The sequence below is a fragment of the Zea mays genome, chromosome 1 (assembly GCF_902167145.1).
Source record: "Zea mays cultivar B73 chromosome 1, Zm-B73-REFERENCE-NAM-5.0, whole genome shotgun sequence".
NCBI lineage: Eukaryota > Viridiplantae > Streptophyta > Magnoliopsida > Poales > Poaceae > Zea > Zea mays.
The window spans coordinates 189,633,218-189,645,881 of record NC_050096.1 but is presented as its reverse complement, the minus strand read 5'-3'; the positions used below and the strand labels follow the sequence as shown (position 1 = coordinate 189,645,881).

Genomic DNA, 12,664 nt, shown 5'->3' with positions numbered 1-12,664 from the left:
TGTCATTAAGGTTTATTATGATAATCATAGTGCTATTTGTCTGACCAAGAATGACATGTATCAATTCAAGACCAAACATATTGATATCCATTTGTGATATTGTTGCTGAAGGCAGGATTAAAGAGGACAAGATACATACTGATGAAAATCTTGCAAACATGGTTACAAAGCCATTATCTAATACCAAGTTCAAGTATTGTCCTGACTTGGTAGATGTTTGTGGAGCTTAGCACCCTAGTGGTGTTTGGGGAAACAGTTTTATAGATTTAGTGTCAAGGGAAGATTTGTTGGATAAGAAGATACAACACAATTTCTATCTCTTTTGTCTATATAAATATTATCTCTTGTACCCTTTATAATATATCACATAATAAATATATTTTTCCGTGTTTTTTCTCCTCCACATTGAGAGAGTTTTTTTCACGTTAAGGGCTAGTTTGGAAACTATATTTTTCTAAATAATTTCTATTTTTCCAAAAGAAAAAATGAACTAATTTTACTTGATAAAATGGAAATCTCGTGGTAAAATGGGGTTTCCAAACTAGCCCTAAACTCTGTGTCTCATTTTTCATACCTACTATCCTAACAAAAAAAATAACTATTTTTACCCTTATGCAAATAAATTGTTGTAATCTATAGAATAGTTGAGGAATACAAAAGTCATTGTATACGAACTACAAAGATGTGATCCCTATGAATATATTTCAATTTACTCACCGATACGAGAAATTTTATATAGTATAATTTATTCTCCATATATTATGTTCGAAATTTCCTCGCTCTCTCTCGAATAGTGTATATACTGGTAGTATTCCGCGCACGTGAGTGAGCTTCATTTACGCAGCTTTGGCGAGCTCGCCGAGCTCCCTGTCGACGGCGACCTTGAGGAAGCTGCCTTCCTCGACGACCATCTGCACGGGGAGGAAGCCGAGGCCGTTGGCCACGGCGAGCATCACCTCCTTCATCTCCGCCCGGAACTCGTGCCGGTCCACCTTGCCGCTACCGTCCCTGTCGAACCGCGCGAACAGGCCGCGGTAGAGCGCCCCGAGCTCCTCCGGCGCCACCGCGGCCTCGTCCACGCCGAAGTGCCTCTCCAGCACGCGCAGGCTCATGAGCTCCCCGGCCATCTCGGCGTAGGTGAGCAGGCCGTCGTGGTCGGCGTCCAGCGCGGCGAAGCGGCCGTCCACCGAGGAGTTGAAGGCGCGCTCGTCCTCCACGAAGCTCCGCACCGTGCTCCCGTCCAGGATCTCCACGCTCATCGTCGGGTTCCTCTGGGTGTTCGTGTTCTGGGGATGTGTTGTGCCTTGTGTGTTTGTGTGTGTTGTTTGCTGTGGGCTCTCTGCTCTGCTTTTTTTTTTATAAGATCGTGACTGGACGTACCTAGAAGGCGCGACTGGGCCGACGGTTTCTGCTGACGGGTTGGGTTGGGCCGGTGGGTTTTGACGCCGATCAGATGCCGTGGGCGCGAGTTGTGTGCGGGTGCCTGGGAGGGAACTACCCAAAGTTTCATTTCTTTCGGCTTGTTCAGCCGTCGTTTCATCGTGAAGAAAACCTATGCCAGGTCGGTAACGGTTGTCGCCTGGCCACTCCGACACGACACAGAAGACGAGGTGCATCAGCTAGTGAGCGCGTGCCAGAAGTAGCCTATCTAGCAGACACGGCCCAGTAAAGAGTAAAGAGTAAATTTGTTTTTGGGGTTATATGAGGATGAAGCTTAATAACAATGTAGGTTAGTTACTTTCCGACAAATAATGATCTTAAATCAGATGGTTCTCTTTCACTTATCCACTTCAGGCCTTATTCGGCACAATAGTATTTAATACACACTCGGATCCAGTACACGAGGGGATTAAGGCCTTGTTCGGCACGCTAGTATTTAATACATACTGGAATCCAATACACGGTGGGATTGAGTGAATACATCTCTTGTCACTTAAACCATGTGTGTTTCAATTACAGCTGGGATTTAATACATGGCTAATTTTCCATTGTTTGGTTACACCACATGGATACATTAATTTGTTGCATGCATATAAAAAGATTAGTGCCCCTCATATCAGGTCCGTGAAATTTGAAGAACACCTTCCTATCTCATAACTTATGAGTTATGCGTATGTTTAGACCGAATGATAGCAGATGAAATTTGAAGCATCAAAATCAGAAGTTGGTCGCTCATTTGTCTATTATTACATTACAATAGAGTGTGTGCATTTAGATTAAAAACAAACCAAAGGGAGATGAGTAATTTTTCATTTGAACAACATAACATATTGGATATCCAACAAGCAATTCAGACGACTCCACCTGCAAGAGAATGTAAGCGTTAAACACTATAATTTCTCCACACATTTTAGTAATTTCATATCAAACATAAACATGCGAGACCAGATTAGTATTTTCGAGTTAAATCACATAAAAATGAAGCAGTTCATAAAAGGAATGTGCTTTTCTTGTAATTGAAATAGGAAAATAGGAAATAAACCATAAGGGAAAATAGGAAATGCTCAAATAAACCATAAGCAGTTCATTATTAGTATGGTGTTCAAATAGATTTTTAAGAGAAAATAGGAAATGTTCAAGCATCTAGTTAGTGACTGCATAGCAGAAGGAAATGCTCAAGCATTCTTGCAGGCTAGTAATCAACCTAGGAAGAGATGCAAGCCTCGAAAAGTTAGTGGGAAGAGAAGAGGGAAAGGAAGAGAGCATACCAGCTAAGCCATCTCGTTTCTCAGCCAAATTAGTGCAGACTCGGCATCATCATCGCATGCACTCAAGAAAATTTGCCTATTGTCAAGGTCCTTGAAGACATTGTAGGCTTTCGCTTTTTCCTCCTTTGTAACTTCCATTGTACCAATAATGGATATGCACTTCTTGATTGAGAGTTCCCTTCCTGTTTCTAAAAGGAGCAGCTTTGTCAGGTGAAATTGTAATGGGCACATGAGTGCCATCAATTGCACCGATGCAGTTCTGCACAAGAAAACTATATGTGAATTTTTAAAATTTGGAAGAAAATGAATAGATATTGGGCAAGGATAGAAATGCCATCACCTTGAAGTAAGGATAGAACCTAGGATTTCTTTCAATTTTCGGATGTACTTGAATTGGAGAAGGAGGCTTCAAAAATTGTTTGGCAAGGGAAGGGACAACTATGTCAAAAAAATGTTTTATATGATGGTGGAATGTGTCACTACTATGCCCAAACTCTTCTTGCAGATCCTCAAATGAAGCGTTATGGCTTATCATGTATAGAAAGAAGTCGAGCTTCTCCTCAACTTTTATCCTTGTGTCACATAGTTTTTTAAGTGAAAATAGGAAATGCTCAAGCATCGAGTTAGTGACTATCATAGCATAAGGAAATGCCCAAGCATGCTTGCAGGCTAGTAATTAACCTAGGAAGTGGAGGTTGGTCTTCTCCAACTCTAACCGGTACGAGTACAATCTATAAGGAAAGTAGAATATTGAAATTAGTAATATTTAATCTGTAGAAATAATAATTACAGTACAATCCTCCTTTCTTTCGGGCAACCATATATAGGCTAAACATTGCAAGGAAGCTGTCGGTACCCTGAATAAGAGGTACCCCTTACTACAATATGAAGATACGGTGCCCGCGCGACTATCTCTAGTTGCGTGGTGAACAGCACCTGACCCTTCCACGTGGCGGCTCCAGGGCCGCCACGTGGCCAGAGGAGAAGATATACTCCGAGGTGGCGACGGTGGGTCCGGACCCCCACGGGAAAGTGCCAGACCCCTGGATGCACAGTCCGGTCCTTCGGGTGAGGTTCAAGACCGCCACAGGTACAAACCAGACCCTGGAATGGGTCCCGAACCACTCAGGAGAGGTCCGGGCTACTCACAGTGGGGTCTCGGGATTCCAAGGCAAAGCGTACCCAGGCCTTAATCAAGGCCAGGCGGGGGTCCGGTGCTGACACGTGTCCGGACCATACCACGAGCGCTCCCACTCCCCGCTCAGGCGGAGACCCGATGCTGCCACGTGGCTTACTGCCCGTGACGTAAGCCGGTGGGCGGAGCCAGACGTAAGGCCTCTGGGCCGCGTATTTATTGCGGAGGAGGCACGCCGCCTATCAAGCTGGCAGGTGATGTGCCGCCTCAGCATTAAATACGCCCTGTCTACTCCACTGACGAGCGATGTGCCGCCTCAGCATTTAATGTGCCCTGTCCACTCTGCTTACGGGCGGCGGCCAGGCCATCCTGCAGGCGGCGTGCCCGTCCGTTCCGGTGGCAGGTTGTACGCCCATGCTACGGCATACACTGTGCTCATCATCACTCGATACGTTGCCAGTGAAGCTTCCGCTGCACGACAATACTACACAGGCTGCGGATATCAGGGTGCAAGGAGAATGCACTGGCGACTGGCATTAGTTGCTCCAAGTATTACATCCGTTATGTCCCTGGGCCCGCATGTCGGGGCTCAGCACCCTTGTGTGTGCCCCCCTTTAGCTATAAAAGGGGAGGCACGCAACATTACAACTCAAGCTGACTTAGACCTAGCTCAAGCTCACAAGTTCATACAAGCTCTCAAGCTCAATACATCACACAGTGGAGTAGGGTATTACGCTCTGACGGCCCGAACTACTCTAAACCCTTGTGTGTTCTTGTGTTCATTCATCGCTTAGCAGACGGGCAAAACGCTTAGGCCCCTCCTCATCTTAGGATTTAGGGAGGGTGCATTCCGCCACCTGGCCGGAGAATTTTCTCTCCGACAGAAGCAATTCCCCATCTCTATGCCACAACCCACAAGAGCAACCCAACATGCACATGCAACTAGGAACTAAGGCACTCTTTAAAATGCAAGAATTTAAAAACGTACAAAAGACAAAGGAAGGAATGTATATGAAAGACTGGGAATTACAAGTCCGTGAAAAGCAGATAAGCAGAAGTGCACAAAGTAACAACAAAAAGGCAGGTCGGCCAAAGCAACAGCTTGCAATAGGATGAATAACATCGCTAGTTCTCCCCAACAGAAAATGTACATAGTTCCCAGCACACTATTGGTGCGTTGTAGTTGTTTTCTTATCAATATACAAAGCCAATAACAGATTTTTCCCAAGAAGAAGACGATGGCGACGACTCTACCTGCACGAGCATCTTGAACTTATCAAATATAGCACAATCCTGTTGTTGTTGGTGGATTTTGCACAGGTGTTAATAGACCAAAGGCTTGCAAATCAAAATGGTCCATTGAACAGAACTGTTGCAAAAACAAATTGTGCCAAATTCACATCACGGTGAGTTAATGATCGATTATGTTAATTGGATACCTAAGCAGAACGAATTTGGCAATCAATGAATGTTCAACTTTGTGTCTAATCAAGAATCAGATATTGTCTGGACATAAGTTTTGGATCTCACCGCTAGAAAACTGTCTGGCAGTGCATGAACTGATGCTATCCTTTAGTCCAGGCATTAGCGATTTAATTGACAGTCCCTATGTGAGACTATGGAAACCATGTTATCAGCTTAGTTGTCATCAGGTGGCTACTGTTTCTTTCGTGAATTTATATTTCTTTGCAATAAGCTAGTTTCTTGGTGACATTAAGCCACCAAACAACCACGCATGGGCACTCTGTCTGCCAGAGGTAAGTAAGTACCCTGTCATGGCTACAATTTTGCCGACACGCGACGTGATCGATTCCAAGGCACAATCAGTGACTGACGAAACTGACGAAAACTAACACTGAAACTCTGAAACTCAAAGACTAGATCTTACTGACAAAGGAAACCACATATCCTTGCAATGGCAAACTTTCTATGACCAGCCTTGTGCTGCCAGCAGAGGACAAGTAGCCCATGTATCTGAAGTCCGATTCCCAGACCCACCGCTCCAACGACTCCCTCATCACTGCCTCGTCGAACGATGCCATGGTGCAGTTCAGTATCCAAGCCGCCCAGCCTAGTCTCTTCTCCTCGACCTCGCTGAAGGTTGCCTCTGCCCTACAGAACGCCATCCGACACGTCTCGGTAGGGACGAGTGAGCTACCATCTCTTTGGGCGGTTGTGGCCGTCGCGGGCAAGAAACCCAAACCCTAGGACATAGACATGGGAGAGGAGAAAATAAGAAAGCAGAGGAATGGCGAACTCACACGAGAGAAGATCGCCAACGAAGAGGGCATACATCAGTGGAAGGGGCCTTGTGTCGCCGCCGTCACTTCCTCCAAATCGTGTCGCCGTCATTGCTTCTACGCCGTTGGCCGGGATGAGTTCCACAACTGTTCATTCGTGGATTGATTCCAGGCTGGGATAGACGACTTTCATGGGGATTGGCCATGGTTTGGAAACAAGCGTGGGCCAAACGAACACCACTTTTGTCACGGGCTAGTATTTCATCCACATCGAGATAACACTCGTGGATTATACCACAATACCCGCCAATACCAGCTCAACCGAACAAAGCTTTTTACACGAGGACAAATTTTTAGTCCTGACTAGTAACTAGATATGTGAATCCAAGTAGATGTATAGGATGGGAAAAAAAGACTCTATTTGGTTCTAATAAATTAGGAGGGATTAAAAGGTAATCTAATAATGAAGTGAAAACAACGATTTCAGTTCATGGATCCAAACAAGTCATCAGATTTGTCCAAACCAAGAAACTCCAAACAAGTACTACTACACATATAATAAAAAAAAGTTATTAAAGATTTGACCTCGGGTAAACACAGCCCTCGATGGCTAGATGTTTGGATGCAAAGACGTGCATGTGCGGATGTACCATGTAGTGAATCACGTACAAAACGCGTACTCATAGATGCATCATGCATGAACGGATGCCGCAGTTTTTGGGCGCTCCGATGTGGGCTGGAATGGGCCGCCCAAACTGGTCTGTCACGTGACTTTGGTTGGGCTACCGTTGGATCCGCAACGACGAGCCGTGGTGACTGCGCAACAACGTCCGAGGGAGCGAGCGAGAGCGGTCCCTGGTGTGCGGAACACTCTGTCAGCATGGCCGCCGCCCTCTGCCTGCAGCGCCAGAGCCTCGCCGCCAACCCCTTTCTCTTCTCCGCCCATGGCCTCCGCTACCGCAAGCTCGAGGTCATCCTCACTACGGTAACGCCTTCACTCTCTCTCTTCTATGTCTCTCTCCGTTTATTAATACTACGGTGGGTGTGTTAGCCAAGCGGTTACTGCGAGGTTTTTTCTGATCTAGTTTCAGCTTTGTTGTCCTGGGATGGTCGCAACTCACTACAAAAGGGGGAAAATCGGAGTTTGTTTTCGAGCCATTTCGCAGCGTACGGGTAGGTTGTGCAACTCATGAGGTAGAAATATTTTCCGACCTGCTTTATTGACGGTAGAAAACTTGATTGAAATGGCTCTTTATGTCTCTCCAAGGCCAAATATCAGTTAACATATCTTGAGTTGATCTTTTCTTGGTATAAGAACATTGACGGGTTAGACGGGATTGACAATCACGAGCCTATTAAGACAAAGGATAAGAAATTTTACGAGAGATCTGAACACTAGCTTTATCAAACTCCTCAACGAATTAAAGGCTACCTGAATCTGAGTTAGGAAGCATCGAGAGATCACAGTTATAGTCAAATACTATTCTTTTCTCAGATATCGCTTTCAAGAAGAAGAAAAAAACACCGAGCACACTTCAAAATTCGCTTTGGCAAACATCTCGGATGGTAACTCGTGAGAAGACTTAACACCGGTCAAGCTCCACTAGTTTTGAGCATGCATGGCGGTGGTCTCTCCAGTCTCCCCGTGATATAAATTCTCCAGTCTCCAGTCTCCACTCGTTGTTTCCATGCATCGAAGAAAAAACAGGAGGAGAATACGTCTGATTTGGCAAGTCTTGTTGGCCGCAGCGACGACCGTAACATCAGATGCTACTGTCGTCCTTCTCCTTCCACTAGCTAGCAGAATGCTAGCTCGCCCCACGCAACTGCAAGTGAGATTTTTTTTTTGTTTTTTGTTTTCTTCTGGCGCGCGCTAGCTGTTACAGTCTCTCAGCATATAAATTAATTAAACTAGTATATGTAGACACACACAGCACACAGGAAAGCACACCATCTTCTGTCTCCATAAACAAGCTACCTGCAGCGATGTGCTCCACTGCAGTGCTGCTAGTTCGCACATGCGTTGTGCTTGTGTGTTTGGCCGCCATGGCGCGAGCGCCGGCCAAGGTCCATGCTGCCGCCGGCACCGGGGATGGGCTCCTTGTTATCCCTACCACCGCCTCCCTGTCGCACTGCCCCTCTCGCTGCGGGGATGTACAAATCTCGTACCCGTTCGGGATAGGGCCGGGCTGCTTCCGTCAAGGCTTCGAGCTCACCTGCGATCAAACAGCTCCTTCTCCCAGGCTCTTCTTCATGTCGGGGAACAGCTCGATTCAGGTGACTTCTCTAGATGTCGGCAACAATATGGGTTGGGCTTCAGCTGTTGGGTTCAACGTCACCATGAGCGCAGGCGTGGACACCTACACCAAGTCTTGGGAGGCCCCTACTGCCACTGGTGCCAGTTTTTATGCAGATAATAATAATAATCTGTACACTGTTGGATGTGGTGTCTACGTCTACGTGTTGGGTGATAATATGACAGATATCATTGGTTATTGCACGAGTATTTGCACAGATAACAGAGAGATCATGGAGAGCGCAAACACTGGTTATGGTGTCTGTGAAGGGTTAGGCTGCTGCAGCATTCCAATACGTGGCCGCCAAGGCTTCACTCTCAAACTAGGTCGCCTCAATAGTACCATTCCACAGTTCGGTGAAGCGCTATCCAGTGTCAAGATTATCGTTTCGCAAAACTATAAATTCGTTACTGATGATGTTTACGCAAGTTGGGTGAATACAAGCAACGTTAATGAAATGATATTTTACATTACAATCATGGACCAACCGAACTGCGCGAGTGCCCAGTCCCAAGAGAACAAGGATACCTACGCATGCACTAGTGAAAGCATCTGCTACGACGTTCTACCACCGGCAGTATCTCAAGGAGGCTACATTTGCAAGTGTTCCCATGGCTTACAAGGAAACCCATACCTTCAAAATAACTGTACAGGTTATATTCCTCTCTCTTTATGTAAACTTATTTCCGCTAGGTTTCTTGTTTCTCTAACAATAATCTATCTGGTGAGGGTATTAATAAACATGATGCTAAAATTTGATTTTAGCCATACTATATGATTCGCATTATATATATTCTCTATCCTGATCAAGATACATGCATGTCTATATATATATGTTGATGCATGCATATTTGGAGCACGCACGCACACCAATAGCAGTAGGAATGGGTATTTATAAGAGTATTAGGAGTTATAGTATCTTTTCCATAAAACATATTTAGATAATGTATATTCAGATTTAAGGGATTGTTTTAGTTTATTCTATGTAATATAACACATATAGGTAATAAGATGCATATTTGTGGAAGGCTAATTTATGTTATCTTAGAAAATGGTAGAGGTGATAAAATAGTAATAAAATTAAGGATTTACTTTATACTATATTTTGGGTAAAAGCGAGTAACTTAGATATAGATTTGTAGGGTTGTTGACTATTTACTAATTGCATAATAAAGGAGGACTGATTTTGTTTACAGATATAATTAATGGATCCAATAACTATTGTTGTCAATAAATAGAGGGTCAGACAACTACTGGTATCACCAATGGTTCTACATGATCACACATTGTATTACTTTTTTCGAAACGACAACAAATGCATGCATGCTTTACTTGTTGCCCCACCAACCTTTACACCCATCTTATTGCTACAGATATTGATGAGTGCACTATTCCAAATAAATGCAATGGAATATGCCACAATTTTAATGGAGGCTTCAATTGTACAAGTTGCCCTCATGGGAAAGAGTATGATCCAAAAAAACAAAAATGTGTCATGTCAGCTAAGCAGTGTATTCTAATTTTTGGTGAGTCATGTTTTTATGCAACAAATTAAAAGATATGAAATATTCATGGTCTCATTTAATGGATGTAGGGATTGTAATTGGGCTTGTTTGTGGCCTTGGATCCATAAGTTTTGCACTTGGTGCAATTGTACTCACCGGTAAGTGGAAAAAAGGCATCCAAAGGAGAATTCGAAGAGAGTACTTCAAGAAAAATCAAGGTCTACTCTTGGAGCAACTAATATCGAATGAAAATGCTACAACCAAAACAAAGATATTCACTTTGGATGAACTAGAGGAAGCAACCAACAAGTTTGATGCTACTCGTGTTCTAGGTCATGGTGGGCACGGCACTGTTTACAAAGGGATTTTGTCTGATCAGCGTGTCGTGGCTATAAAAAAATCTAAAATAGTGGAGCAAATAGAGATAGATCAGTTCATCAATGAGGTTGCTATTTTATCTCAAATCATTCACCGCAATGTGGTGAAGCTTTTTGGTTGTTGCCTAGAAGATGAGGTACCCTTGCTAGTGTATGAGTTCATATCGAATGGCACTTTGTATGACATTCTTCATGAAAATATTGCAACAAAATGCTTGTTGTCATTGGATGATCGAATTAGGATTGCAACGGAAGCATCAGGAGCACTTGCTTATCTACACTCAGCTGCTGCAATACCAATTTTCCATAGAGATGTGAAGTCTTCTAATATACTCTTGGACGACAACTTCACTGTAAAGGTTTCAGATTTTGGTGCTTCAAGATCTCTATCCCTTGATGAAACACATGTGGTGACAATTGTCCAAGGGACATTCGGTTATTTAGATCCAGAGTATTATTATACTGGTTCTCTAACTGAGAAGAGCGATGTGTATAGTTTTGGAGTGATACTTGTGGAACTTTTGACAAGAAAGAAACCAATTTTTATCAATGAATCGGGTGCCAAACAAAACTTATCTCATTACTTCATTGAAGGACTACAGGAAGGGACTCTCATGGAAATAATAGATTCTCAAGTTGTGGAAGAGGCAGACCAAGAAGAGATTAATGATATCTCCTCACTTATAGAAGTGTGCTTAAGATCCAAAGGAGGACATAGACCAAGCATGAAAGAAGTAGATATGAGATTGCAATGTCTAAGAACAAAGAGGCTACGGAATAAAACACATCTTTTGATTGAAAAGGGTGGAGAAATGGAACCTTTGTTATGCGCAGAAGCTCAGCACCCACATGAACGTATCAATCCAATTTATAATGAGGAACATTTAATAATTCCAGTGATGTCTGGGTGCTACAGTTTGGAGCAAGAACTTGCGGCAGCATCTAGTATGGTTCGCTAACTTGGTATTTGCTTGGATGTTGGACACATCTATAGTAACCATCTATTTTCAGAGAGGAACTATGGTATATTTTGTTCCCTTCGCATAAGACTATGGTATATATGGTGCGTATATGTATATAATATATATGACATTGCTATGTTTACATATAATGTAATTTCCGTATTTCAAACTGTAATGCGTTTTAGTTTTGTTTTGATTACAAATTTGGTACTCTAATTGTAATAGTTTCTAAAACCAATCATAATATATAGTTGTAATATACTTGAGATTTGGAATTTGTATTAGTATTGAAATAAACTTGAGATTTGGACTATGTAATAGCATTGAAAAGTAGAATTTTGATATTTTTATCACTTAAAAATCAAAAGAAATTCTATATTAGGTAAATATGTCGCCACCGAGGTGTAAAACCGGAACACGAACAATGAGAGGAACCCGAAGATTAGCGTGGAGATCCTTGACGGTAGCACGGTGCGGAGCTTCGTGGAGGATGAGCGCGCCTTCAACTCCTCGGTTGATGGCCGCTTCGTCGCGCTGGACGCCGACCACGACGGCCTGCTGTTGACACGGATTTTGACCTTATCAAAATATATGTCGTGCGGGTTTAATACCTTCGATTAAGCAAGCCGCATGTGAAAGAGGTAGCAAATGTGCATTGGTGAAATTTGGATATTTATGGTGAAATTGATATGGACTCAAATTGGTCTCATATCCAAACAAATCCATTTATGTTTTAGCCACGACAGAATCGAACAGTTTATGCTCTGCTCCATGAATTTAAAAGTAAGCGAGACACAACGTCTTGCATGCTACACTAAAAAAATAAAAAAGCGAGAAGATACATATGCACCAACTATTATCAAATTACACAAATAACCATATAACCACAAAAAAATTTCCTAAAAGAGAATCCATGCATATATTCAGCTAGGCCAATAAAGTCAATAACCAATTACTGATGTAAACGTAAATTAAGCAAATATGAGTTTTAACCTAATTTTGCATGTATTAATATGTACAGATAGAGATTGCAAATAATAATAATAAGTTAAAAAGGCAATTAACGTGGGGCGTCTAGCCTAGTTGTGTAAAAAAAATATAAAAAAATAAAGGGAAATATATGTGCGTCTAAGAAAAAGAAAGGAAAAAATAAACCAAAACAAAACACATAAGAAAAAAGAGGATAAAAAAGGGAAAGGACGTCGTCAGGCTGCCGCGCTTGCTGCTCGACGTAAAAGTGACATCATACACATCGCAAAAACTACTGCTCTAAGGAATCATGAGGCCACCACTGCGGGAGGAGTGCGAGCAGGCTTCTGAAGTCCTTCATCAAGGAATCACTGCTTCATAAGGCTTCATCGGCAACAAAATTCTCCATCGAGCACCCCTCTCTAAGACATACCTTAGAGAGAAACTGGTTCCAAAGACCTCAAGGGCATA

At 43.1% G+C, this 12,664-nt stretch overlaps 3 protein-coding genes across 5 annotated transcripts; 1 reads left to right on the top strand and 2 right to left on the bottom strand.

The window, feature by feature from the left end:
• Positions 1-836: 836 nt before the first annotated feature.
• On the bottom strand, positions 837-1,259 carry LOC103641729 (Calcium-binding EF hand family protein). Its single transcript, XM_008665050.1, has one exon. It carries the CDS (start codon positions 1,257-1,259, stop codon positions 837-839), a length of 423 nt encoding a protein of 140 aa, XP_008663272.1.
• Positions 1,260-2,142: 883 nt separating this feature from the next.
• LOC100274655 (uncharacterized) lies at positions 2,143-6,243 on the bottom strand. The gene is made up of 3 exons (NM_001148982.1): positions 6,105-6,243; positions 2,709-2,980; positions 2,143-2,304 (listed from the first exon to the last, which is right to left on the bottom strand). The coding sequence occupies exons 1-2, from the start codon at positions 6,193-6,195 to the stop codon at positions 2,712-2,714; spliced, it is 360 nt and encodes a 119-aa protein (NP_001142454.1). The 5' UTR covers positions 6,196-6,243; the 3' UTR covers positions 2,143-2,304; positions 2,709-2,711.
• A 679-nt stretch (positions 6,244-6,922) lies between these two features.
• Positions 6,923-11,483, top strand: LOC103641732 (wall-associated receptor kinase 3). Of its 3 annotated transcripts, XM_020546593.3 has the most exons (4): positions 6,923-9,033; positions 9,754-9,906; positions 9,975-10,399; positions 10,504-10,672. In XM_020546593.3, the coding sequence occupies exons 1-4, from the start codon at positions 8,070-8,072 to the stop codon at positions 10,570-10,572; spliced, it is 1,611 nt and encodes a 536-aa protein (XP_020402182.1). In that variant the 5' UTR covers positions 6,923-8,069; the 3' UTR covers positions 10,573-10,672. The 3 variants fall into 3 exon arrangements, with proteins under 3 accessions (XP_020402182.1, XP_008663283.1, XP_008663303.1); XM_008665061.3 differs by having other exon boundaries at positions 9,975-11,483; XM_008665081.3 differs by lacking the exon at positions 9,754-9,906 and having other exon boundaries at positions 9,975-11,483.
• The last annotated feature ends 1,181 nt before the right edge of the window (positions 11,484-12,664 follow it).